The 23,898-nt window shown below is 44.4% G+C and overlaps 5 protein-coding genes across 5 annotated transcripts; 2 read left to right on the forward strand and 3 right to left on the reverse strand.

The window, feature by feature from the left end:
- Positions 1–608: 608 nt before the first annotated feature.
- On the forward strand, positions 609–1,881 carry CTRU02_203292 (uncharacterized protein; the record flags this gene model as incomplete). Its single annotated transcript, XM_036733759.1, has 3 exons — positions 609–704; positions 765–886; positions 942–1,881. The coding sequence occupies 3 exons, from the start codon at positions 609–611 to the stop codon at positions 1,879–1,881; spliced, it is 1,158 nt and encodes a 385-aa protein (XP_036574502.1).
- An 804-nt stretch (positions 1,882–2,685) lies between these two features.
- Positions 2,686–4,713, forward strand: CTRU02_203293 (uncharacterized protein; the record flags this gene model as incomplete). The annotated part of the gene is made up of 5 exons (XM_036733758.1): positions 2,686–2,727; positions 2,779–2,811; positions 2,866–2,981; positions 3,035–3,136; positions 3,189–4,713. The coding sequence occupies 5 exons, from the start codon at positions 2,686–2,688 to the stop codon at positions 4,711–4,713; spliced, it is 1,818 nt and encodes a 605-aa protein (XP_036574501.1).
- A 570-nt stretch (positions 4,714–5,283) lies between these two features.
- CTRU02_203294 (autolysin (n-acetylmuramoyl-l-alanine amidase)) lies at positions 5,284–5,715 on the reverse strand (the record flags this gene model as incomplete). The annotated part of the gene is made up of 1 exon (XM_036733757.1): positions 5,284–5,715. One exon carries the CDS (start codon positions 5,713–5,715, stop codon positions 5,284–5,286), a length of 432 nt encoding a protein of 143 aa, XP_036574500.1.
- Positions 5,716–12,263: 6,548 nt separating this feature from the next.
- Positions 12,264–12,561, reverse strand: CTRU02_203295 (uncharacterized protein; the record flags this gene model as incomplete). Its single annotated transcript, XM_036733755.2, has 3 exons — positions 12,264–12,344; positions 12,402–12,488; positions 12,541–12,561. 3 exons carry the CDS (start codon positions 12,559–12,561, stop codon positions 12,264–12,266), a joined length of 189 nt encoding a protein of 62 aa, XP_036574498.2.
- Positions 12,562–20,452: 7,891 nt separating this feature from the next.
- Positions 20,453–21,817, reverse strand: CTRU02_203296 (dockerin type 1; the record flags this gene model as incomplete). The annotated part of the gene is made up of 1 exon (XM_036734109.1): positions 20,453–21,817. The coding sequence occupies one exon, from the start codon at positions 21,815–21,817 to the stop codon at positions 20,453–20,455; it is 1,365 nt and encodes a 454-aa protein (XP_036574171.1).
- Between the last annotated feature and the right edge of the window lie 2,081 nt (positions 21,818–23,898).

Below are 23,898 nucleotides of genomic sequence, written 5' to 3' on the forward strand. Positions count from 1 at the left end.
AAGGTAGTGTCGCATGCTTCAAAATTCAACATGAGATGAACCACTGGAAGCGAGTCAAGAACTGCCTCCCTAAACTCCACCCCTCAGACACTGCAGAAATGTTACATAGGGCTGAAGAGTCCGTCAGGCTTCAGCACTGGCCGAACCGGCCGAATAGACCACCGGAATCGCTTTCATCGTCATTGGGCTTCTCGCACGTACACTAGTTGACAACGGCTCCAGTTTCTAGCGATGAATCCTGACGCGGTGCCACTGCCGCTCTGCCGGGGCAGACGGCGTAAAAGCACAAACTACGTAGTGTTAGTAAGTATTCTGCGCCGAAAATAGTATACTGAAAACGCCGTGTCGTATGCACAAGCCAAGTATCCCCCGCCAACGGGTTGGCCGGCACTAGGATCCCCAGTACCGTCGAGATTACCTCTGCTCCACAAAGACCCCCCTATTACGAGGAGGGACGATCGCTATTATGCGGGAAAGGTGTTCTACGTTACTAGTATATGGATAAAGAGTTTTAAAAGCGCAGTGCTGCTTGTTCTACTGCCGCAATCCTTTGCGAGGTCCCGCCAGCTTAAGCCGGTTCTGGAAGACGTTTGGGTTATTGTTTGAATATGTCGCTCATCACCCGTTTCATTTCAGCGGCAGCGGCCGCGTCGGCTGCGACGGCGGCTGTGCTTGATCTGCCCATCATTGTGGACAACGGCTATGTGAGTTGGGGAGGCTGCATGGCATGAGGAGGTAGAGAAGTCGTTAACGCTTTGAAACAGAAATCGGTCGAGTTCAACATTGGTACTCCCGCCAAGACCTACCGTCTTCTCTTTGACACGGGCAGCGCGTCGTCATGGGCCGTAGACAGTACTTGCAAGAAGGATTGCGCCAACGTGAGCGGGTACGTTTGTTCTATAGTTCCCTGTACTAGAGCACAGCGAACTGACACGAGGTAGATATGACCGCGTTGGTTATGATATTAACAACTCCTCCACCGGCCGTCTGACCGGAAACTACGCCGACATTCCTTACCTCGGAGGCCGCACCGCCGGCCCCGCGGTGGATGAGGTGTGGTCTGCTGCCGGATTGACCTGGAACCAGACATTTATCGCCGCCAACGAATCGAACTGGGCTGGATTGGCTGCGGATGGCTTCATGGGGCTTGCTTTCAGCAGCATCATCGACGGCGGTGCAAACACGGTCATGGAGACGCTGATGGCCGAGAACAAGGTCGATGCCGCCAAGTTCGGAATCTACTATGGCACCGAACACAACAACACGGGGGACAAGCCGGGCGACGGAGTGCTCACGCTTGGCGGTTCCAGGGAGGCAGACTTTGTCGACGGTGACCTGGCCACGATCCCCATTACTCGAGTCAACGGCGGCTACGACGTATGGCGGTCGACTATGCTTGGAATCAACGGTACCCGCACCGTTGCCGATGGCAGCGTCGTCGAGTCGGAGACGGACTTTGAATTTGGTAACGTCGTCTTCGACACGGGTGCTGGTAGCAACACCTTGCCCGCCGAGCTGAACCTGAAGGTGTACGAGTCGATCGGGATGAACTACACGGCCATCCTGGAGGGCGACCACATCCCGCTCTGCAGCGAGTTCAACTCGACGTGGTCTATCAAGTTCAGCTTTGGCGACTACCGCAACCCGACGGTTGTAGAGATGACTGGCGACCAGCTGCGGAGGCCTGGCTTTGCCTACAGAGAGGACGCTTGCTGGCCGCCTTTCCAAGATGGTGAGGGACCTTCCTTCTCCTTGATCGGCACGCCTATCCTTCGCAACTTCTACTCGGTATGGGACTACGGATCGGCTGCGAATGAAACGGACATTCAACGTTTTGATCCCAAGTTGTCGCTTGGTAAGCTCAAGACCAAGACCAACTAGATATGAGGTATGAGGCTTAGAGTAGCAGGAGAGAGACCTGGTTTGGTATCTGGATAATAAAGGTGACGAATAGAACAATGAACCCCTGTAAAACCTGATAATCCTTCAACGAATGTAAGCTGCGTCGATCGTGGGCTTGGTGAGATCTTGGTTCGCACGTGGTAAAGGATCATCCAATCCACTCAGACATCGGTCTGGAACCCCCGTGCAACGCCCTGTGCCCATCGGCTTCGCTTATTTTTAAGTTTACTTGTGACGTGCCATTCCTGAAAAAGTTGGGAACGATGGCAGATTATCATTGGTGATTTCAAACATCAAGGCCCGAAGCTGGGATTGTTGCGGTAAAAGAAGAATGTGTGTGTGTGTGTGAGAAAAGTGCTGGGATGTGTTATATTTTGAAGGTGCTCAAACCACTCACAATGACGTTATCAGTGACGTCTTGGCTGTGCTGTCATTGGCTCTATGAAACACTTGGGACGCACTCGCCACGCACCAGCGAAGCAGAGGCCTGCGGTTGAAGATGTAGTAGGTGTGGCTGGAAGAAAACCTGGAACATGGGAAGTGAAATGCACGAACCGCTCAGTCAGTCGTCACTGGCTGTGTTTGGTGAGGATGATGAGGGTATTTGTGGCATATTATTTCACCTTTTCACATGATTGTAAGCTTGCAATCTCCACCTAACTTTATGATACCCTGACATCCAACATCGTACTGATTAACACCTAAATCATATATTTTCTAACCCGATTACCGTAATATTACCTATATTCTATTTATTTTTGAGAATTCTTCACTACTTTCGACATGACAAGAACACTTCTTCTGTGCTTTATTCACGGATTCAAGGTCAGCGATCTTACACCATCGACTGTTACAATCTATGCTAACCATGAACAGGGGAACGATGACACTTTCCACGATTTCCCAGATGTAAGTAAAGAAACCGACACGAGGTCACATGAGCAGGTGCTCATGTTTTTACAGGACCTCAAGCGGGTAGTCACAAAGCAATTACCGGATCACCGCGTCGAGTCCATCGTCTACCCAAAGTATGAAACGAAAGGCGAACTAGCTGAAGCCACCGAGGCTTTCTTAGGATGGTACACTCACATTTTTGTCCTGCATAGAAAATTCGACTAACACTTACATCCAGGCTTAAAGAACAAGTGATGGAAGTGAGAAAGGCTAATGTCGAGAAGCCATGGCCGCCAAAAGACCGTGAAGTCGGTGTTGTCCTCGTTGCGCACTCTATGGGGCAAGTAATCACTCCAAAAAATACCAATAAAAATGACACTAACGCTGTGTAGTGGCTTCGTCGCGGCCGATACTCTCTTCCTCGCAATCAATGAGAGAGCGCAATCCAACCCATCAGAAGACGATGCAATCTTCCCCTTGATCCAGGGCATTCTTACATTTGACACTCCCTACAATGGCCTCGCACGCTCCATGTTCGTCTACGGCGCCTTCTCCAATTATCAAAAAGTCAGTAGCGTCTTCAATGTCATGACCGCCCTCTCAGCCGCCGCACCGGCAACTCTTGCTCGCCTTGGTAGTCGGCGCGCAGCGACCTCCGCCATCGCCTCGACTGCTCGAAACCCCGGCTGGAAGACATGGCAGCTCGTCGCAGTTCGCACAGGAACCGTTGGAGCTATCGCAGCCGGTGGCGTCGCCGCATACGTCAACCGAGAAGCCATCATGAACGGTCTCAAGAACCTCAACAAAGAGTCTGTCAAGGAAGGTTACCGCCAAAGTATCGACGCTCTGGGCCAGGGTCTCGCGTACATTAACCGCGGGAATGTCGGAAAATCCTTTGCTTGGCTTTCGGATCATTTCACCTTCGTCGGCACCCTTTTGAAGCAAAAGGAACTTAACCGACGTCTCGAGCGCATGGGCGCGTTGAAAGGGGTCGGGATTCACGACTTTTACGTTTCCCTGGGCGAGAACGGTTACTGGCAGGGAGGCTACTTCGTCCCCGAGCGAACGTTCTGCGCCATACCCGAGGAAAGCCACGCTGCGTACTCCATCTTCTCCCGCCAGGTGTTGCGCAAGGTCGACGACGAGGTGCAGGCCCACATGAGCATGTTCCGCCCGGACAAGAACGAAGGATACGAGAAGATGACCGAAAAGGCGGGAGATTTAGTGATTCAGTGGTTCAAGAGCGACGAGCAAGTTGTGGACGACCCCAAGTTCCGAGAACCGCCGCCTGAGGAGGCTGCTGAGGGCCACGAGGTTGAGGAGACACTCGAGAAAGCCACATCAAACACGGACGAAACGCAAAAGTCTGACGAAAAGCTCGATGAAAAAGAAGGATCCAAGGCAACAGATGAACTGCCGGATGAGTCGCCCATTGACATCGCAGCTGCTGCATCTCTCGTCCCCCTACCAGAAGACGGCGAGGGAGAGCTAGTTGCCGACGCGAATGCCGAGAATGTCGACAGCGAACAGAAGCGTACCTACATGCAGCATCTCTTCCAAGTCGCACAACAGACAGGCACAGGTGTCAAGGGGTGGTGGCCCAGCAAGCTGCCCAGCATGCCCAGCATGCCCAGCATGCCCAACATGCCGTCTATGCCCAAGGTCCCCGCATCCGTTTCTTCACTTGGTCAGGTTTCGATGCCGAGCGTGAACATCTTCAGGAAGGGAACCCCGGCGCAAGAACAGACTGACAAGGAGAAGAGCGAGAAGGATGATTCGAAAGACAAGCCTACAGAGGCAGATGATACCAAAGCAGCCGAAAAGTCTGATGATGTGGAAAAGCCTGTCGACGAAAGCGGAGTGCAGTCGGGGTCGGAGCCTAAGGAGGTTGGGAAAAGTGCAGAGTCGAAGGAGTAAGAGATAGGGTGCTTAGGGGGGGAACACTATGACAGGATTCAAGAGCTGTAAATGACTTGTTTCGTAGTAATAATTGAGAAAATCACGTTGCAAAACAAAATGTGACACCATGCATAAGATCCTGAATTTCACTGCCGGGATACTAGCAACAAGTTGTAGTTGGTCTTAGTACCTATTGAGCCAGCATCAACAAACCTTGTGTAGGCCTAGAGAGATGCCTGACAGCCCAGACCTGGGTTGCCGGCATGTTTTCTCCGTATAAGCACCACACCAAAGGCTTCTGTAATGAATTCAAGTTTACCTAGCCAAACTCAGTCAAATACGAAATTCATCCCACAACGTCACCACCTTCCCAGTCGGGAAGCTCTTCGCGCAACACTACGGGTTTATTCTGCGGTATTCGTATATATTGAAGACTAGGGGTATAATGTCTGATTGGACGATCTATAATGGCACCCGATGCCAGCTTTGAACTGCAACAACAACTTTTAATCCGAATTCGTCGCCCTCGACGTCCACTGTGAATGTTCAGGTTTCCGTCTGGTACAGCGTCGATAAGCTATTCAGTTCTCAGTTCCAGCTGCAAGGGACCTGGATGACCCAGCCAATTTGAATAAAATCCTTGTTCTTGATGAGGCCGGAGTTCATCGACTGGAGGGTGTCGGAGTTGGTGCAGAAATCCGAAGCAATGTGGTCCAGCGTGTCGCCGGACTGAACAACGTAGGCGCCGTCGAGGGCGGAGTTCTTCTTGCAGTCGCGCTTCTTCCTGCCAGCTTGGCAGGGAACCTTTAGGTTCTGGCCGGCTCTGACTTCGCGGATGTTGGGATTCCACGACCTGAGGACGCTGGGGCTAGTGCAGAAGTCGGCGGCGACGTTGTTGAAGTTGTCAAAGCCGACGGTGTAGTACCATCCGTCGTTCGCGCCAGCCTTACGGCAGCTACGACGGAGGGCCTCGGTGGAGCCGAGGAGGGTGGCGAGGGTCAGAACGACGTCGAAACGCATTTTGAATGAACGTCTGGGTCAGATTAGGGAATTATTGTATGAATGAGCGACTGGTGTGTAAGAAACGAGTGAGTGATCAGTAGTGGGAAAACAGACGACTTTGAAGATCGTTATATATTCAAAACTACACGCCATCTGCAGCCTCGTTTTCATCTTTCGGAATCGGCACGGTATCCAAAACATTGGCCAAAGCATGATGTCTTTGGTGGGGAATGTTTGCTTATTGTCTACTTTGCTAAGGTTTGATTGTTTGTTCACTAGTTATATTCAGAGTGGAAATACTTATTTATTTGTCCTCTAACATGGCCCGTACGCTTCGCAAAGGGCCTAGCCTCTTGTCAGTGGCAACGAGCCCCAGTGTCTTCAACAGGGCTGAAGGCCTAGATACCTTTCAATCAAACCCCTTGCCACGCTAAAATATGGGATCATCCATCACTGACTCGGGTCGCAAAGACGAACGGTTCATCCGGTTGTCAACTCAATCTATCTAGTCTCGAGTCCTAAGCACAACAAATGATCGGGCGCATCGAGATGACGTATTGTTTACATTGGCAATTTGACAAGCCATCGATAACTTCCAGTCGCTGCAAATTTTGACTTCAGTTGAGGTTCGTATTGGTTGCTCTCTTCCAGCGTCCATTCCCAGAGTAGATCCTCAAAGTTGTCCCACACAACCTTATTACTTCAAAGTACCCGGATCTTTGGGATCATTTTTTTTTTTTTTTTTGAATCTTTCTGATTCAAACTGCCGTGGGCTCAACAACAGCTTCATTCGCTTCAAGATCTTCAGGTATTGGAGCTCAGAGGCGCTACTTTCCGGCCTCCTGGGAACAGCACCGTAGGAGAAGATCTCCTTTGCCAACACAAAAGACACCTCCAAGATAAACAGAAGCTTAAAGGGGGTAGGTTCGCTAGTTCATTTATTGAAATAACAAGATGAGGTAAACGGCAATCGATCACAAGACAGTGATGAACTTGGCGTTTGCGGTATAAAATTTCAGGCGTGACCAAGACCCACCTACAACCATCTGACTTTTCGAAGCCGAACGATGTATCCGTACAAAATTTGCGGGATATCATTCAGCTTGGCGTATGGTTAAAGCTCATCTTTATTCCGGGCTAAAAATAAATTCTCAGGTCACAAGTTTAGACAACCATGACTTCCGAGTGTACGCGTGTGCTGCGTACATGGTGCTGAGCCAAACAGCCTTTGCTGAAGAAAAACCTTCAGAGATATCCTTGTGGAGACTGCATGAAAACTGCCATTCCAGATGCTCGGCTGTCGTGTGCCGTCACACTATAAACACTGGAGGAAACGGTGGGGGAAGACCGGCATTTGCAGCCGAGTCCAACGTGTTGATGCGTTGACTGACTCGAACGCTGGGTTGGTACGAGTTGCCGTGGGGACTATAAACTGCACTAATTGATCGGAAATTTCGGCAGTAGACCAAACACATATCAGTCAAGAATGTACCCCCTTTAGATGGCTCTATTTTTGTTCCCGAGTTTACAAGTTTAGGAGGATTTCAAATTCTGAAGAATAATATCAAAACAGCTACTTGCAGCACACAAGTTTGATAAAAGATAATACGGAAAGCGATTAATATTTGCTAGACTTGATGAATGATTTTGCACTTAGTTATTAGGTTCGAGCTACTGTTTTCAAGATAAAGAGTAACGACAATTTTTCATGCAACACATATCACAAAGAATTTTCAGAAGACCCCTTAATTTGAAGCTTCTGCAGACTTTGAAAATTTGCCAAACAAAACCAGATATTTGGCCGGTTTGGACGGACTTGTGCGCTGCTGGTTTGCTCCACACAGCAGAGAGGCATAAAGCTAAGCGGTATTGTGGGCAAAATTGCGCTATGGCTAATTGATTGACTTTTCTTGGACCTGGCCGTTGGGTGGCAGTGCACTTTGTACGCCTTCAACTTAATTGGATGGAAGGAGAGCCTGCGGCGTGCATCGATCTGACATTCGAGGATATATTTACTTGTCTTTATCTGCCATGTCCCAATGGAACAACATGATGACCACGCTTGCTATCGTCAGTGTCTTAACCGATCTCCCTCGAGGGTGTGGTCAAGGCGACCATTGGGGGGGGGGGATAACCTGACCAATTACCCACTTATTTTGTGATTTGTGGGGCTACCCTGAGATCAGCTGACCATGGTCAGCTAGTTAGCTATGGTCAGGTTGAAATTCCTTAGCGCGGTTTGAAACCTCACCCTTGACATACTTTTTGTAAGAACATACGACATTTAAACGCTTCCAAATCCGTTCCGAATCGATTTACAATGGCTCTTCAATCGATTGAAAATCTCTTCCCTCGCCTAGAGGGAATAAGTCCTCTATTAGAACCTACTAGTCTTGATGCAGAAGCTGAAGAAGACTTAAATCTTTACTATCAACTACCAGCCCAGGCCCAGTCTGGCTTACCAGTAAATGAGGAGGTAGGGATATATGAGAACGACTTTGGAATTAGTTCTAAATCGATTCAGGATCAACTCGAAACCGATTCAGAAATACCTCCAACACTTGTTTCATCAGAGGCAACCCGTTCTGGGCATAATAGCCTCAGGGATGTTCATGTACTTGCTCAAAAAGTAATCTTTCTACCTACATTTATAGAATATCCAGAAACAAGTGAGAATGGAGTCCTTTATGTTATTGATATAAGGACTTTAAATGAGGAGGATATTAAATCGCCTTGGAGAATGGTAAACGAACTACTTTTGAATCGATCCGGGATCGATCCCGAACTACTTCAGAACTAATTACATCACAGATTCAGTACAACCATGCCCGGCAATTCCCACCAAAACGGACGACTTCAGCATTCCTTCAAAATGCTGTTTGTTTACGTTCAACTTACACTTGTACAGGTGGAAAGGCATGCTCTTATTTCGATCAGAATCTTCCATGCTGGAAGCATCAGAAAGTTACCCCAGAAATCTTGCAAAGTATTGAAGCATTACGAACAGAGGTACTACAGTATGATCTCAAACGGAAAGCAGTTTCGTAAGCATTCAGAATCGATTCCGAACGGGTTCGGAACCCTTTTAGAAATAATATACTAATACTTATAAATAGATGGGCACAAGCACAGATAAAACGTTTCCAACAACATACCGCCTGCCGACCGTTTACAGAAAGATGTAGTCTTGAAGTAGTTAATACAGAGTATGGGGTAAGAAGCCTTTCTGAATGGATTGGGAATCAATTTGGAACTGATTCGGAATCACTTTAGTATATTCCAGGAACTTCCCAGATTACAGCCCGCTGCATCTGCTGGTCACAAAGTCTCCAAGGAGAAAACCATTATATTGGCTTTCCTCCAATCGAATTCCAGCTATATTTACCTCTAATCAAAACTATACTTCAAGGGGGAAGTATAGAAGAAAGCTCCCCTACTGATAGCTGTTATCTTTTTGCTAGCAATAAGAGGAGAATTACACGATGCGGTAAGTAAATTAGTATCGAATCGAATCCAAATGGGTTCCCAACTGATTCTGAATCAATCTAGACGCTAATCATATCGTTCCTGAAACAATTCTTCAAATTACGTGTTCAGTAAAATGGAACTTCTGGGTCCCGCTTGATCTAGAAGCTACCCCAGTTATTCTTCTAACTTCTCATGGGGTCCATTTACATCCACCACCACCACCAGTTAGAGCCCCAGCTGGTATTATATCTGGGCTGCAACAGGTAGTCCAGAAGATCAATCAACCTAGAACGGGGTTAAGTGAGAATCCTTTTAGAATCGTTTCCGAACCGATTCAGAACTAATCCAGTATTGATTCTAGATGCATTCCTACAATCTCGCGAACTTCAGGAATTCTGTGATACTTATAATAGCCAGACTATTACAAGCGTTCATCAAAGTCTAGCAAATACAGACTTCTTACGCTCAATTATCCGTAAACAAGAAGCAATTAGCTTTCCAGCAGGCTGTTCACGTCTAGCGATTTGGTATGAATACCAGTATGCTCAAACTAGGCGTCAAATTCGGGTATGAAGTGATTCTGAATCGGTTCTGAGCGGGTTCAATACTAATTTACTTATAGTATATTCAGTACTTTAATGATGACGGCAATACATACCTATGTATTGTATTTCATGCAGAGCAAGCTGAATTATGGAAGAAAGAGGCTTTTAATACTTTCCAGGTAGATACAAACTATAAACATCTAGCTGGAAAGGAGGAAGTTGAGGTTATTTGGGGATGGTATAATTCGATATCTTCGAAAGGTGCGTAATCGCTTCTAAATCGATTTAGAACGGATTCTTAACAGATTCCTAACTATTTTAGCAATTCCACTTATCCGAGTTTTTACCAATTCTGAAAGTACAGAAATGTATCAGCAGATGTATACAATTGTGTTTAAACTACTTTATAAGAAATTTGGATATAAAGTCAAGTGGAAACACCTTCATGGTAGGGGTCTACTAGGTATTACAGTTGATCAAGACCATAAAAACCTTATTGGTATGGGTTCTTAATAGTTTCTAAACCGATTCAGAACCGATTTATAACTAATTATCTAGGGTTTGGGAAATATCTATCTCTGGAATGTGACCCAGAGCATAGACCATGGGCATGGCAGGTTGAACGCTCTGTACGCTTCTGTTTAATTCATTTCCAACGAGGGATTGAGGCATACTGTACAGAAGACCGTAGCCCTGACTCTCTATGGAATCAAATGCGCAGCCTACTATTCTGCCGTTCCTCAGAAGACTACTTCGCTTTATGTCAGGCATTTGAGAGTAAGGATCAATTCTATATCGCTTCCGAATCGCTTCAGAATCACTTGGGAACTAATTTACTTAGCTGAACCTCAAATAAAAGCATGGGCTCAACATAAAGCCCGAAAAACAATTGCAGCTGGACTTAATCAGAACTGCTCTAAAATCCCCTTATCAGATTGGAGTCAATTCATACCTAATACAAATACTGTTGAGGTTTTACATGAAGCCTCATATACTTGGAGTAATCGGTATTTACCATTACTTACATGTATCCAGAAGTAAGTTTGGAATCCCTTCTGAATTGATTCGGAATTGGGTTGGAATGCGTTGAGAACTAATTCAAAAGTACTTAGATGTGCAGAATACGATCGCCATCTTTTAGAGCAGGATACAGTGTTTACAACACTAGGAATCCGGCTTTCCTGGAAAGATGTTTCTATTATTGGCCGTTATAATACAGCTGCAAGCCGTTTACGTAAGTTAAAAATACTTTAATATTTATTAATAATTATTTCTAAATTATTTTAGAACTTAAACGCCAACGCCAGAGGGAATCCCGTGAGCAACTAGATAATGAACGTGTTGAAAGGCTTTTATCAACCCGACTCTTTACGTCTAGTCCCTCAAGGGGTACTAATTCAAGAAGTCCATCCTCAATTCCGAATCGATCCCGAAGTCTTTCAGAAGCGATTCGGAATCGATCCCCTCGTCTTTCCCATGCTTCATCTTCTGGGGTTATTAGGTCAAATACTCTCCAAAGAACATCTATTTCTAACTTAAGAAACGAAATCAGACAGGGACAACAAGATGACTTTGACTTACAGAAGCAAAGTCTAGAATTAGAAGAAAAGCGATTAGAATTAGAAGCAAGAAAACTTCTAGTTGAAAAACAGAAGCTTGAACTACAAGAAAAGGAACTAGAGTTAGCAGAGCGGCGGAGAAGGTTAGGACTTTGATAGCATATAGGATAGGTAGAGAATCGATTCTAAATCATTTCTGTATTGATTTAGAAATGCTTTTTTAAAAAAAAGCTTAAAAACCGAACGCCCCGGGTATCTATAAAGAATTGATTCTAAAGCGGTTCCAAATCGGTCCCGAAAGAAGTCCCAAACTGGTTCCAAACCGATCCTGAATTGATTCAGGCCTCATCTTCTTCATCATCCTCAAAGCGGGCCCAGACCTCACATTCCTGATCGCGAAGGGCGGGAGGACATTCTGAATCGATTCGTAATTAGTTCTGAACTGCTTCAAGACTGATTCTAAACTTACTAGCATTGCGGGCAGTGGTGCAGTGGGTGCACTTGCCCTTGGCAGGGAAGCCGGCGGCGCGACGCATTTCGGCGAAGTTGATCTGTTGCAGAATCGATTCAGAATGGGTTCCAAAAGGATTCCGGATCGATTGAGAATCACTTACCACAGTTTGGTTGCCCCGCTTGCGCGTGGGCACGGCAAGAAGGGGGGGAGGGGTCTGCGCCTTCCGTTTCTTGGAAGGAGTCTGCAGCTCGCTGTCATCGCGAGCGCCGATGGCGATGCCGTGGATGCGGTCGTAGAATTCTATTCATAATCAGTTTAGAACTAGTTCAGAATCGGTACAGAATCAGTTCAGAATCACTTACCAGCTGCATCATCGTTCTCCTCGACGGAGTTCGCGCCGGACTTGCGGCTCTTAACCTTGGCCGGGACCCCGTCGAGCTTGTGCTTCTTGATGTGGTTCTTGAGGTTCGACTCGCTCGAGAACCGCTCCGTCTAATCGATTCGAAATTAGTTCTGAACTGATCCGGAACTGATTCTGAATTACCTTGGTGCACGTGATGCTGCTGGATCTACCACCCAGCGGCAGTAGAGTTCGCCAGGGGCGAGCTTGACTTCGCCAGCCTGAATCGATTCAGAACTGTTTCTGAATCGTTGTGGAATCGCTTCTGAATCACTTACCTCGTTGAACTCGAAGGGAGGAAGATCCTCCATGCGGTGGTTCTTGCCGCCCTGGAGAAGACCTTCTTTGTAGGTCTTGTAATCGTCCTGATTCTGAATCAGTTCTGAATCGATCCTAAACCGATTCCATTGTACTTACAGAATCCTTGTATGAAGGCATGATGTCGGATTTCTGAACTGATTCGGAAGTAATTAGGAATCGGTGCGCCAGGGGGGGGGGGGGGCGCATACGATTTGAAAGGGTTACGGAGGGAAAAGGAAGCGAATCAGAATAGAATAGGGATTTAAATATTAATATGGGGTATGCACCCTAATCAGTAGTGGGACGCAATCAGTAACTGGTCCGTGCACCTGACCGATTAAAAATTCCATGGTCAGGTGGACCCACTTCACCTCAATACAGCCAATCATAAAAATGGTCAGATAGACCCATAATTCATTTAAATAGGTGGGTAATTGGTCAGGTTATCCCCCCCCCCCAATGGTCGCCTTGACCACACCCTCTCTCCCTCTCATTTCTTTGCTTCACGTTCTAAACTTTATAATCGTCGCAGTCGCTTGCAGATGTTCTCGTTACGTTTTGGAATAACACGGCGCGCACAAGAGCAGGCCACCATGAAACATGAATCTTCCACAAAATTTTCGTTCATGTTCTGCATGGGCTGTATCTGTCAGATTGAGCGCGCTACGCGAGGCTTCGGCAACGCTCGGCAGAACACTATTTCCGAGCGCCGAGCCCCGGGTCAGGGGGTGGCATACCCCCTTCCCTACGCGCCCCTGAAGGGCCCTTAGACAGTTACACACATAACGGAATACACATCGTTCTGAACCCTCAATTCGACAGTATCACCATCCTGTAGTCATCAGCCTAAGTTTATTATCGAACAAATGCAAATGAGCAATGAAAGACATGGTAAGGAAAATTGGATGGCAAAAGAAACGAAGCCTACAGTAGTAAGGTCAACCGAGGAAACAGAAAGGGTAGAGATAGTTCTACTACTTTTACATTTCCAACTCGTCGGGCTCAACAGATTTGATATTATCGTTTAAAACTCCAGATACGGCCTGCAATTACGTTCAAAACTACGTTATGCTTACCTCATTTACTATTTGGCTCGTTGATTTATACTCCACAGGGAAAATGTCGGACAATATTCGACTACAATATCTATTGTAGGTTTCACAGGGGGTGAAACGGAATTCCGTTCGTCAATAACAAATAACAGTAAATTGGTTCTAATCGATGGTTCATGATAGTTGAAAGTGGTGTTGTTGACTAGAAGGTGGGAATATTCCCCCTTGGCCTGTCACGTGGGTCTGGGAGGCTTGGGCCTCTCAGCCTGGCGGGCGTATGGCTAGAAGTGCCACACGACTCCGTATTCCAACTATCGCAACACTGGAAACTCTCTTTTTATGGTGTTGAAGCGGTTAGAATACGTTATCCCTATATAGTTCCGTCTCCTCGTTAATTCGGCCTCCTATCCCTACTTTCTCCCGTAGTTACGGTCTTGTTACCTATCCTTCTATACGTATCGTTATTATGTTACTATCAACGAATCTCTCGAAGGCTCGATTTGGTTTGCTTTTCGTAAAAGCATTAGCAAGGTTGTCTTCGCTATTAATCTAACGAATTTCTTATAGTTCTCGTCTTTCATACAATTGTCTTAACGCTATAATATCGATCATAAGTCGCTTTTCTTTAGTAGTGCCTAGCTTTACGAGATACTCGTATAGCGAATAAGAATTAGTATAGACAACTATCTAAATCGTTAGTAGGTTAAGGTAGTTAGTAATTATCGCTAGGGTTATAGCGAAGGCGTAGGCTATATCGACGCTAGCGACTATCCTATAGATCTCTAACGCTAATACGCTACGGGTAACTTATTTACTCTTCGTAAAGCTATAATAAACAAGGTTATTATAAATCGTAAATTCTCCGTTATTACTATTAGAAGAAGTATCGTTAGCTAGGATGATCAGAAACCCTAATTAGGAGGAGAGGTCGTAGTTATTAGCAAACGACTTATTAACGAAAACGAATAGCTTAGCTATTATAAGGTCGAGTAGGATAAACGTTATTCCTCGGTTAGGCGATTCTATTTGCTATCGAATCCGTTGATTTAATACTTTTATCGCTTCTAGCGAGGGGTCTTAGTATTAGGTAGCAATAGATAAATCGAAACAGGCCTCGGGTTGGCAAATTAACGCGATATACGCCCTTCTAGCGCGTTGTTCGATATATTGCTATTTTAGGTTAGGTTTAGTAATCTTAATATATCGTAACTTCTTAGCTTATCCCTTTTGCTTTAAATTAATCGAATTATCGGTTAATAGCGCGACTATCCTTCTATTAAATTAGAAGAGTTTGTTAATTATAAGGATATTCTTCGCTTTTATTATAAAAGCTGCTTTTTCTAACTATTCGTCTTCTAATTATAAGAACGCTTTATCTAACAAACCGAAGGTATCGTCGGTTTATATGCCGATATAGCTAAAGTATAGATTTTCGGTAGATAAGATTAATAGGTATAGATCGTACGAAGAAGTAACTATCTAGAGATTCTCTTTATAATACTTATAATACGTTGCCTACTAGTAGGTTCTAGCTTCTACGATTCCGTATAAAGGCTTTATAACCTTTATAATAGTCCCTTTTAGGTACTAGTCTTAAATTTGCTTCGGTAGGTAGGCGAGAATAATACGATTAAGCCTTATAAAGGATTAAATATAGGCTTATATAATATCTCGAAGCTATAGTTATTTCCCTTCTCGTAGGAGTAACAAGGTAATTAATAGAATTAGCTATTAACTTGCTTGCTAAATCGTTAGCGATTAGGTTAATATAGCCTTCTTACTATCGTCGGCGTAACCTTATATTATAAGTCTTAATTTCTCGTAGGGTTTAGTTATTTTACCTTTAACTTTGTTAACGATACGAGATTAGAAGATTTATACGTTTTAATACCTTCTCTTATTAAACTAGGTAAATTTAAATACTCTTCTAGTAATAAAGCTATTAATTTCTTATTTAGTTAATTATTCGAACGGTTTGCTTAGTATAGTAATAATACTTTCTTATCGTAGTTTGATTACTAATTCTTCGTCTACTTACTCCTTAATCGATAGGAATATTTATTAATAATCCGGGTTATCGTTAAATTCCTTTATAAAATAGGCGATTAGTAGTAGTCTCTTCTAAGGTCTGCCCGGGCGTCTTCTCGGTAGCTCCGGTGCCTCTTGCGGTTCGTCCGGTTTACTACCTCCGCTAGCGACGATAATTTCGTCGCGTACTACTTCCTACTACGGTATCTTAGCTTTAGGTTCTTCTTCTTCTAGCGCGGCGATAGAATTAGGTAGTTAATCAGGATCTTCGTAGTATAGTTTGACTATAGTAGACCGGAAGGTCTTTAGACTATATAGTATATCGATAGTATAGGTTTCGCTATTTATAGCTACTAAAGTAAACGGTCTAGTCTAGCCTTTCTTTTTGCGCTATACTTATACTTACGACCGTAGTAGTAAATTAATAATTAGCTTTATATCAAGGCTATTACGGGTAGCGATAGCTTCTACTACCTATCGCCTTACGTAAAGTTTACATACTTTGCTTATCGCCTTCTTAATCGCTTTCGCCTGCCTTATAACTTCGGGAGATAGTAGCAAATCGTCGGTAATTCGTAGGTATAAGCTAAATACTAAGAGTATTAATACTATTCCGTTTAAGCTAGCAGTATCGTTAACTATTTTAACTACTATTTAAAATACTAATTCTAGCGTAATTATTAAGTCTTCTACTTTAATAATTTTATACGCCTTCCTTAAAAGTATATAGTATTGTTTAACTTTTTTAATATTATTATAGGCTTTTATAGGAATTTCCTTAATTTTAATTATTATTCCTTTCGCTACGTTTCGGAATTCCATTAAGCAGAAGTTTGTTTTAGCGTTAGTAACTAGCTAGTCTAGGGGTCCCTGATATGTATCTATCTAGTAGAGGCGTAAGGCTTCCTAAGTAGCTTTCGTAGAAATGTCCTTAAGGAACCGGGTAGCGTTAAACGCCGTAGCGGTATCGACGACGTAGAGGACCGGTCTATTACCTTCAAGGTATATTACGTCGGCGATAACCTTATAGTTAAATTCGTAATCGTCTTATAACGTAAATTTAAACCATAATAGCGCTAGTATATATATTTAGTATCGATAGTAGACTTTCGATAGTTGCTTAATTACTATAATTTTAACTAGGTAGCTAGCCTTCTAAAGTACCTTATATAATCGTTAAATAGATAAGTATCTAAAGCGATAGTAAACCTGTCGTAATTTAGCGTCTATAAGGTAGTTTTAGGCAAGTAGTTTCTCCTTATTAAGTAATAACCATAGGTAGCCCTATTTGCAAATAATAGGTATAACCTTGTTTCCTTAAATAAGGGTATTCGTAACGTTATTAAAGTAGACCTTTAATTAGTCTATATCTCCTAGGCATATAAGGAAGGGAGTATTAGTCTTAATAACGTAAAATTTAACGCTTCCAAACAGCGTTAGCATTTTAGTAGTCCCTATAGACTCTAGTAGTATCCTATCGCCGAATTTTACTATAACGCCGCTAGCCGCCTTAGTATTTAACGTAATTCCTTCGTAAATTTGTTATAAGGCTACGAATTATAGGTAGCTAGCGGTTGAGAATCCTGCTATGCCTGAGTCGGGCATGATCCCTTGGAAGTTCTAGGCAGAGTAGCGTCCCTCGAGTATGAATTGCGAAGGTAGCTCTTTCGGTTCTAGTTAGTTACGGAAGAGGTCTTCTTTCGTAATAGCATAGCGGGTTAACTAGTCTGCTAGGATCGTAGCGATCCTGTTGCCGTTAATTGCTATTATAGTAAAATAGGCGGTGACCTAGAATTGACTATCGCTACTAGTCTCTTCCTCTTCGTTACTTTTACTAGTTTGTTCGGTTACGTAGTAGTATTGCTAAGGGTCTTCGGCGGTAGGTTGTAAGTCTAACCCGTCGAAACCCTTGTATTAGACGAGAAATTAGCTATATACTAGAAGTAACGTATCCTAGGCATATTAGGTAGTTTTAAACTTCTCGTACGCTTTTCGTCTCTCTTCTATAGTATGTTTAGTTAACTAGTAGTTAGGTTTTCTATATACGTAGTACTTCTTAGGCGTTAGCAGTAATAAGGGTCTGTTACGGCTTCTTCCTCGTAATAATCGACTTCGTAATAAACGACTATATCGTAAATAACGCCTTCGACCGTTAAAAGTTCTATCGGTCTAGTACTGCTTTAGTAGGTTAGCTATTATATTAAATTGTTATTAGTTAAGACGGGTAGCTATCTCGATCGACGAGATTAATTAGCTACGAAGTCCCTCGTACGTTTCAGCCGGTATAAATAACGCTATTACATACTCTAGAATATCTTTATAAGCGTATAGAAGTTAGGTATAGAGGGATCGGTCGTTATAATCTTGTTATAGCAAACCAGGCTAAATCTTGCTTAATTTGTTATATAGTATGTTAAAATACTCCGATTTAGTCTTTCTAAGGTTATCGCAAATGATTTAGGGAAGAGTAGTTATATTCTACTACGTAACGTACGCTTATTGCCTTTCCCTAGTCTCGAAGTATGATTTTAATTAGTTAATCATGGTCTTAAAGTTAGGCTATAGGTTGATTACTTTAATCGAGGCGTAGAAGTAAGTTTTAGCTATTCCTTTTAGTATTAGGGGAAGTGCCTTGTTATATTAGGAGGTATAAATTCCTAGTATTCTATAGTAATCTACGAATACTAGCATCTTCTTTTCGAGTATATCGTATATATCGCCGCTATATTTTATATCGTTAGGGTATAGTTTCGCGAATTCTGTTAATTGCTTTCCGATACGGTTTATTAACTTATATAGTTAGAAGTCTGTTAATAGAGAGACCGTAGGATATAGCGGTCGGTACGGTAGTTGCTACTATTATTATTCTTGTAGAGGAGGTAGCTATAGGGTTAGTTCGACTCTTCCTCCTATGCTGTTAGCTACTATTGCCGGTCTCGTGATTTCTTCGTGGAATTTAAAGTCTTTTATCAAAGCCTTTAGGTTGCGATATCTCTTAACGCCTTGTTCGAGTTCTTAGGGTAACTAGTAGTAAAATTCTTCCTTTTTAAAGGCTAATGCTACGTTTTTCGAGATTTTCTTACTATCTATTTCGACGTAGACGCCGTTACTAATTAAATAGTCTTTAAAGAATCGTAGGATTAGGGGAGGTACGTTCTAGAAGTCTTCTTCTAACTAGTCGGCGAAATCGGGAGAAACTTCGTTCTATAGCTCGAGGCTTGTAAGATTCCTCTTCTTATAGGTCTTAAGTAGGAAACCTATATAGGAACCTAGTTGCTATAGGCTAGCATTTATAAGGTTGATTGCCTAGTTGCCTTATACTGCTAGATCGATTATACTTTCGATTCTCTATAAGATAGGGATTATTAATTAGCTTTTAGTAGTAACGCTGCTTGCGGGCGATCCTTCTCGTAAATTTCGCTCTATTCTGATAGTATAAAAGGATTACTTCTGTTTAGAATCTTGAATTAGGTCTTGAATTAGTAGGGAGAGAGTTCTACCGTAGATTCTCTCGTAAATCTCTCTTTCTTACTTCAGGCTTCGCTCCTTACTATTAGAAAGTTTAGAATCTAGCGGATAGTTAGCTTTATAACGCCTATAACTACGTACGTTTCTCCTAAGCCGTAGCCTCGGAGGCGTATACGTATAGCTATATAGGCGGATTACTACCGGTAGTCTCTGCTTGCCTTTCGGCGTATTCTTCTTCTAGTAGGGAGGTTTCTTATAGCAAGCGCCTCGCGGTTAGTACCTCGTCTAGGGATTTATTAAGAAACTAGTAAGCGCCTCGTGATTAGCACCGCGCGTAGGGGATAGTTATAGTTAGGGAAGTTATTATCCTTTATAGGATTTGTAAATCTTCGCCTTTATAGCGTGAAGAGGTTAGAAGACCGTCGATTCGGTAGGTTTCTTCTTCTAGTAATTGAAAACGCGTGATAGAATACTCTTACTAGCGATAATTAGCTGCGATTAACCTTATCCTGCCTAGGGTAAGCGTAGCAGTCCCTAGGTTACTCGAATAATCGGATTGCTAGTAGATTCGAGGAAAAGAAGCTTTCTTCTACTAGTTTCCATAGATTCTAGTTACTCTCGCTTCTTCTTTTGTTAGCACGAAATTCCTACTTTTACCTAGGCTTAGGTATCTAGTTTAAGAAGTCGTCTCTTCTAGTATTAACCTTACTGATCTACGGTTTATCCGTAGTAGAGTAGTAATTATAAAGTTAACTAAATTAATAGCAACTATAAGGTTTACTACTAATTAGTATAGGTTTTACAAGGGGTAAAACGGAATTCCGTTCGTTAATAACAAATAATAGTAAATTAGTTCTAATCGATAGTTTATGATAGTTGAAAGTGGTGTTGTTGACTAGAAGGTGGGGATATTCCCCCTTGGCCTGTTACGTGGGTCTGGGAGGCTTGGGCCTCTCAGCCTGGCGGGCGTGTGGCTGGAAGTGCCACACGACTCCGTATTCCAACTATCGCAACATCTATTGATACTGGCTATTTCTATACTGATTAAACTGTGATAACAGAGCCACATTTTCTTTTAGAAAAAGGTAGTCTTTACAAGAAAGTTAAAGAGGTCCCACCATTGTTTGAACTATAACTCTAGATTGAATAAAAGGATTGGCACAAAATGAATGATTCGCATATAGCTTATCCCCACTATGCAGAAGTAAATAAATACCCTTTGACTCTTAACTACAATGTAAAAACTCTGATAAACGTCTCACATTGTAATGATGGTTTAGAGATTCATGTCGAAAATAGCGGACCATAAGTTGGTAGCGATAGAAAATGTGCTAAATACATCCTAAGATAGCTTCAACCAGAACTGGCATGGCAAATAACTATATACATATGAAAAACAAAAAGCGAAGCGACCGATGGGATACATCAGGAGCAGTGTGTTGCTTTTGCACACCACATCTACTCCCTTCTGCCCTTGAGCACTAAGCAGTTGCACCCGACAAAGTGAACGAGTAGTCCACGCCTGTGTTGACATCGGACCCAAGAGAAAAGGGGTCGAAAAGAATAAGGTTGGCCGGCGTGTTAGCAACGACGAGGCTGGCTTCTTCTCCCCCAGCAACACTCACGCTACCTTGGCCGTTGCTAAGCTCAACATATCTGACCGCACCGCTGCCTGTGTTTCTGACGACCAAGTGAGAGGTAAGCTGGCCGCTCGTGGTGATTCTGACAGTCACCGTGCCGGACGGGTTCTTGAGGGGGATGATGTTTGCGCCCATGTAGCGCGGCCTGCGTGCAGACTTTACGCGGTAGGTACCACTGCCGGCCGAGTCGACGTTGGCGTAGTTGATCCGGCTCCTCTGGTTCAGGAATACGGTCCGCGCCTGGGTGTGCCCAATGTCGAGGTATGCCATGCGAGCCCAGTATTTCCCAACGATCCTTGCAACGGTCGCGCCAGTGGATACACGTTGCAGAGTGTGAAGGGGAGTCTCATTGGAGTTGGCGCTGTATCGGACCATGAGCTGGCGCAACACATCGCGCCCGAGACCGGCAAAGTTGTCCGGGTTGTTGGTGATGTAGGTGAAGAACGGCCATGCCTGGTAGTAGTTTCCAGACCCAGCACTTCCATCTACAATGACTTGGAAAGAGTCACCAATTGTCTTGATGACATCAATCTCGCTGGTCTGAGGAGTTGCCTGCCCATACTGGCTCCGGGCGTTTGCGCACAATGGCGAAGTCAAGAACGTGTCGGAAACCCAGTTCGCCAGCGTCTCCCACCAGGCGCCTGTTCGGCCTTGGTTGACCCAGGTCTTTTGGTGATAGTGGAGGCCATGTCCGAACTCGTGAATTGTGACAGGAGTGACGAGGTACGGGTTTGCAACCTCCAGCCATGCCATGCCGGTGGCGAAATCAGAGTGCATAACACCGGCAGCACCGGGGAGGTTTGCAACACTGTAGATGTTGACCTTGACCCAAGGTCCATCATTGTCATTGTTGTCGTTGTAGGAAAGCCCGGTGGACCGCCAGCCGAGGGTGTCAACAAAGCAGGAGTAAACACCCTCCAGCATCGACAAGGCGCGGTCTGCGGCCCCTAGATCGGAGGCATAGACACGGAAATGAGCAGAGTCTCTATATGAGGAACCGCCAGGTCCGATGTTGGGATTTGCTGTAAAAGATGCCGGAGGGGCGCGAGCAACAAGAGTGCGGGTTGCGCGGTCTGTGATGATTAAGCTGGGGTTATCGGACGTGTTAATGTCAACACCTTTACAGACTGGTTGGGCCTGGGCCGGGTAGGCATGGGCTCCCTGCAGGAGGGCGATGGCTACAGTAAGAGCAGCGAACTTGGTCATGGTGGCAAGCAATATTTACCCAATAATTTTGACCGTTTGAGGTAAGAAAAGATAATGTCAATGGTGTCCAGACATGGATCATGGTAAAGTGAGAGAAGAATTGCCGCCTTATATGGTGACCGGTCACTACATGCTTGAATGCCCGCCGTTTCGTCTTAACCATTTATTTGGAGCACTTCTTGCTGTTTAACTGCTCTTGGCGACAATCAAAAGATGCCAATCGTTGATCAGACACTCAACGACTTTCCACAAGACAACTCACAATTTGCTCGGTGGCTCGTCTTGAAAGGATTGCTGACCCCAGTTCGATTACAACTTCGCTTAGATTAGAATTACTGGTGGAATTCTTTTGAACATAGGGGAATTAACACCCCTCACCATTATTTCAAGTATGTTAATGGGTGTAGGCCAGGGTGTTGGTGGCTGTCAGCTCTCCCGTTGAAATCCTACCGTCACCCGATCAGGCCAATCCTCATGACCGCAGCATCACATTGCAATTTGCTCGTCTGTCTTCGCGAGGTCATCATTAAGTCTAATTCAAGATTGTGCGAGCCTCATGCATTGTTTGGACGCCAGTTCCGTGGGCTGTTATCCGAATGAAACGAAGGAAGGCATGAATCCGGTTTGCCAAAGATGGATTAACTAAATGAAGGATCGGTCGGAAAGTTCCAAGCTTTGGCCATGAGCGTCTTGATCGGATACGACGGTTTCTGTGACATGGCGTGGTCGTCGTTGTGGCCGTCGCTTACCATCTTCGTTAACCCGGCTTCATTGTTAACATCAAACCAACCAACAGGACATGTAGGTCTGGATTTAACCTATATTAAGGTTCAAATACAGCAATTGTAGTTTAATTCAATGTGGACTGGTGGTTACGTAACTAAATGTGACTACGATGCTGAGCGGTCTGGTGAAGAAGAATAACATGCAGTCCTTGGGTCCATGGTAAGAGATACTATGGAGTCGTTGGAAGCCGACCCAACACATCGGTTTGATCACTTGACTGCCGTTGACTGAAACATGAAAATGGGTAAAGCCAAGAGAATTAACTAACTAGAGAATGCTTGCACAAGGCAAATTACCGCAAATGTCATATAAAGGAAAGTAACATCCAATTTAGGTGGCGCAACAGTGCTATTCCTTCGCTGTTGTGCGCTTGAAAATGGCGATTGTTGATGACTTGCGCACCAATCAGGCTAACAATTCAGTCAAAAAAACAACTGCAATTTTTCTAGTTGCGGTATGGTCTCGGCAATTCGAAATGTCACCTTCCTTCTTTGCAACGACTTAAACTCTTGGCAAACCCCTTCATACATCCAAAGAAGAACGCACCATGAATCTCCGTGAAAGTGGACCGGGACTCAACCCGAGCTTGCAGGTATCACCCGGTAATTGTCCCCGGTATCTCGAAGGTGATATTGCAGGTTTTCTTTACATTCATATGGTGTACGTAAAAGCCCTTTCCCTGACTCGCAAGGTAAGAGTCCGCTGCTTTTAAGCTTAATACGGATGGTCTAAAGCAAAGAATTCAGTCCTGCGAATTTGAAATCTCTTGGGAAGGCTTGATACCTAGGGATTCCCACTATCCTGGACTGCAAAACTATGTGGAGGACGGAATCACCGGCCTCTGCTGGAAGAGATGATGGGGGTATTCTTGTTGATTTGAAACGTGATACAGGCGAAAACTAGTAGATTCCTAGGGCAGAAGCCATGCATCTTGTGCCTCGTTCTCAGGATCAGTGATTAATCAAGCTTTGGATCTATGAAGTACTCGTGTTGAAGCCAACAAGCAGCTTTACGACTAGCTATTACGACGGTGATACAACGAACGCACATATAGATATAATGAATTTGTAGCACTATGAGATGTGCCGGAAATTAAGCATACTCACAACGAAACAGATGACTGCGCTCAGACGACGACGTTACATGGACTTTTGGTACAAAGTTCAAGGGAAATAAACGTAGGATACCAAGAACGCTAACCTCTAGCAGTGTCAACATGTCAGCCAATCGGTGTTTTGCCACGGGGTCCAATCCGACTTTTGCAAGGGTGCCCGGTATCCATCTCCGGTTCATCC

This window comes from Colletotrichum truncatum (assembly GCF_014235925.2).
Source record: "Colletotrichum truncatum strain CMES1059 chromosome Unknown Contig_0002, whole genome shotgun sequence".
Taxonomy (NCBI): Eukaryota; Fungi; Ascomycota; class Sordariomycetes; order Glomerellales; family Glomerellaceae; genus Colletotrichum; species Colletotrichum truncatum.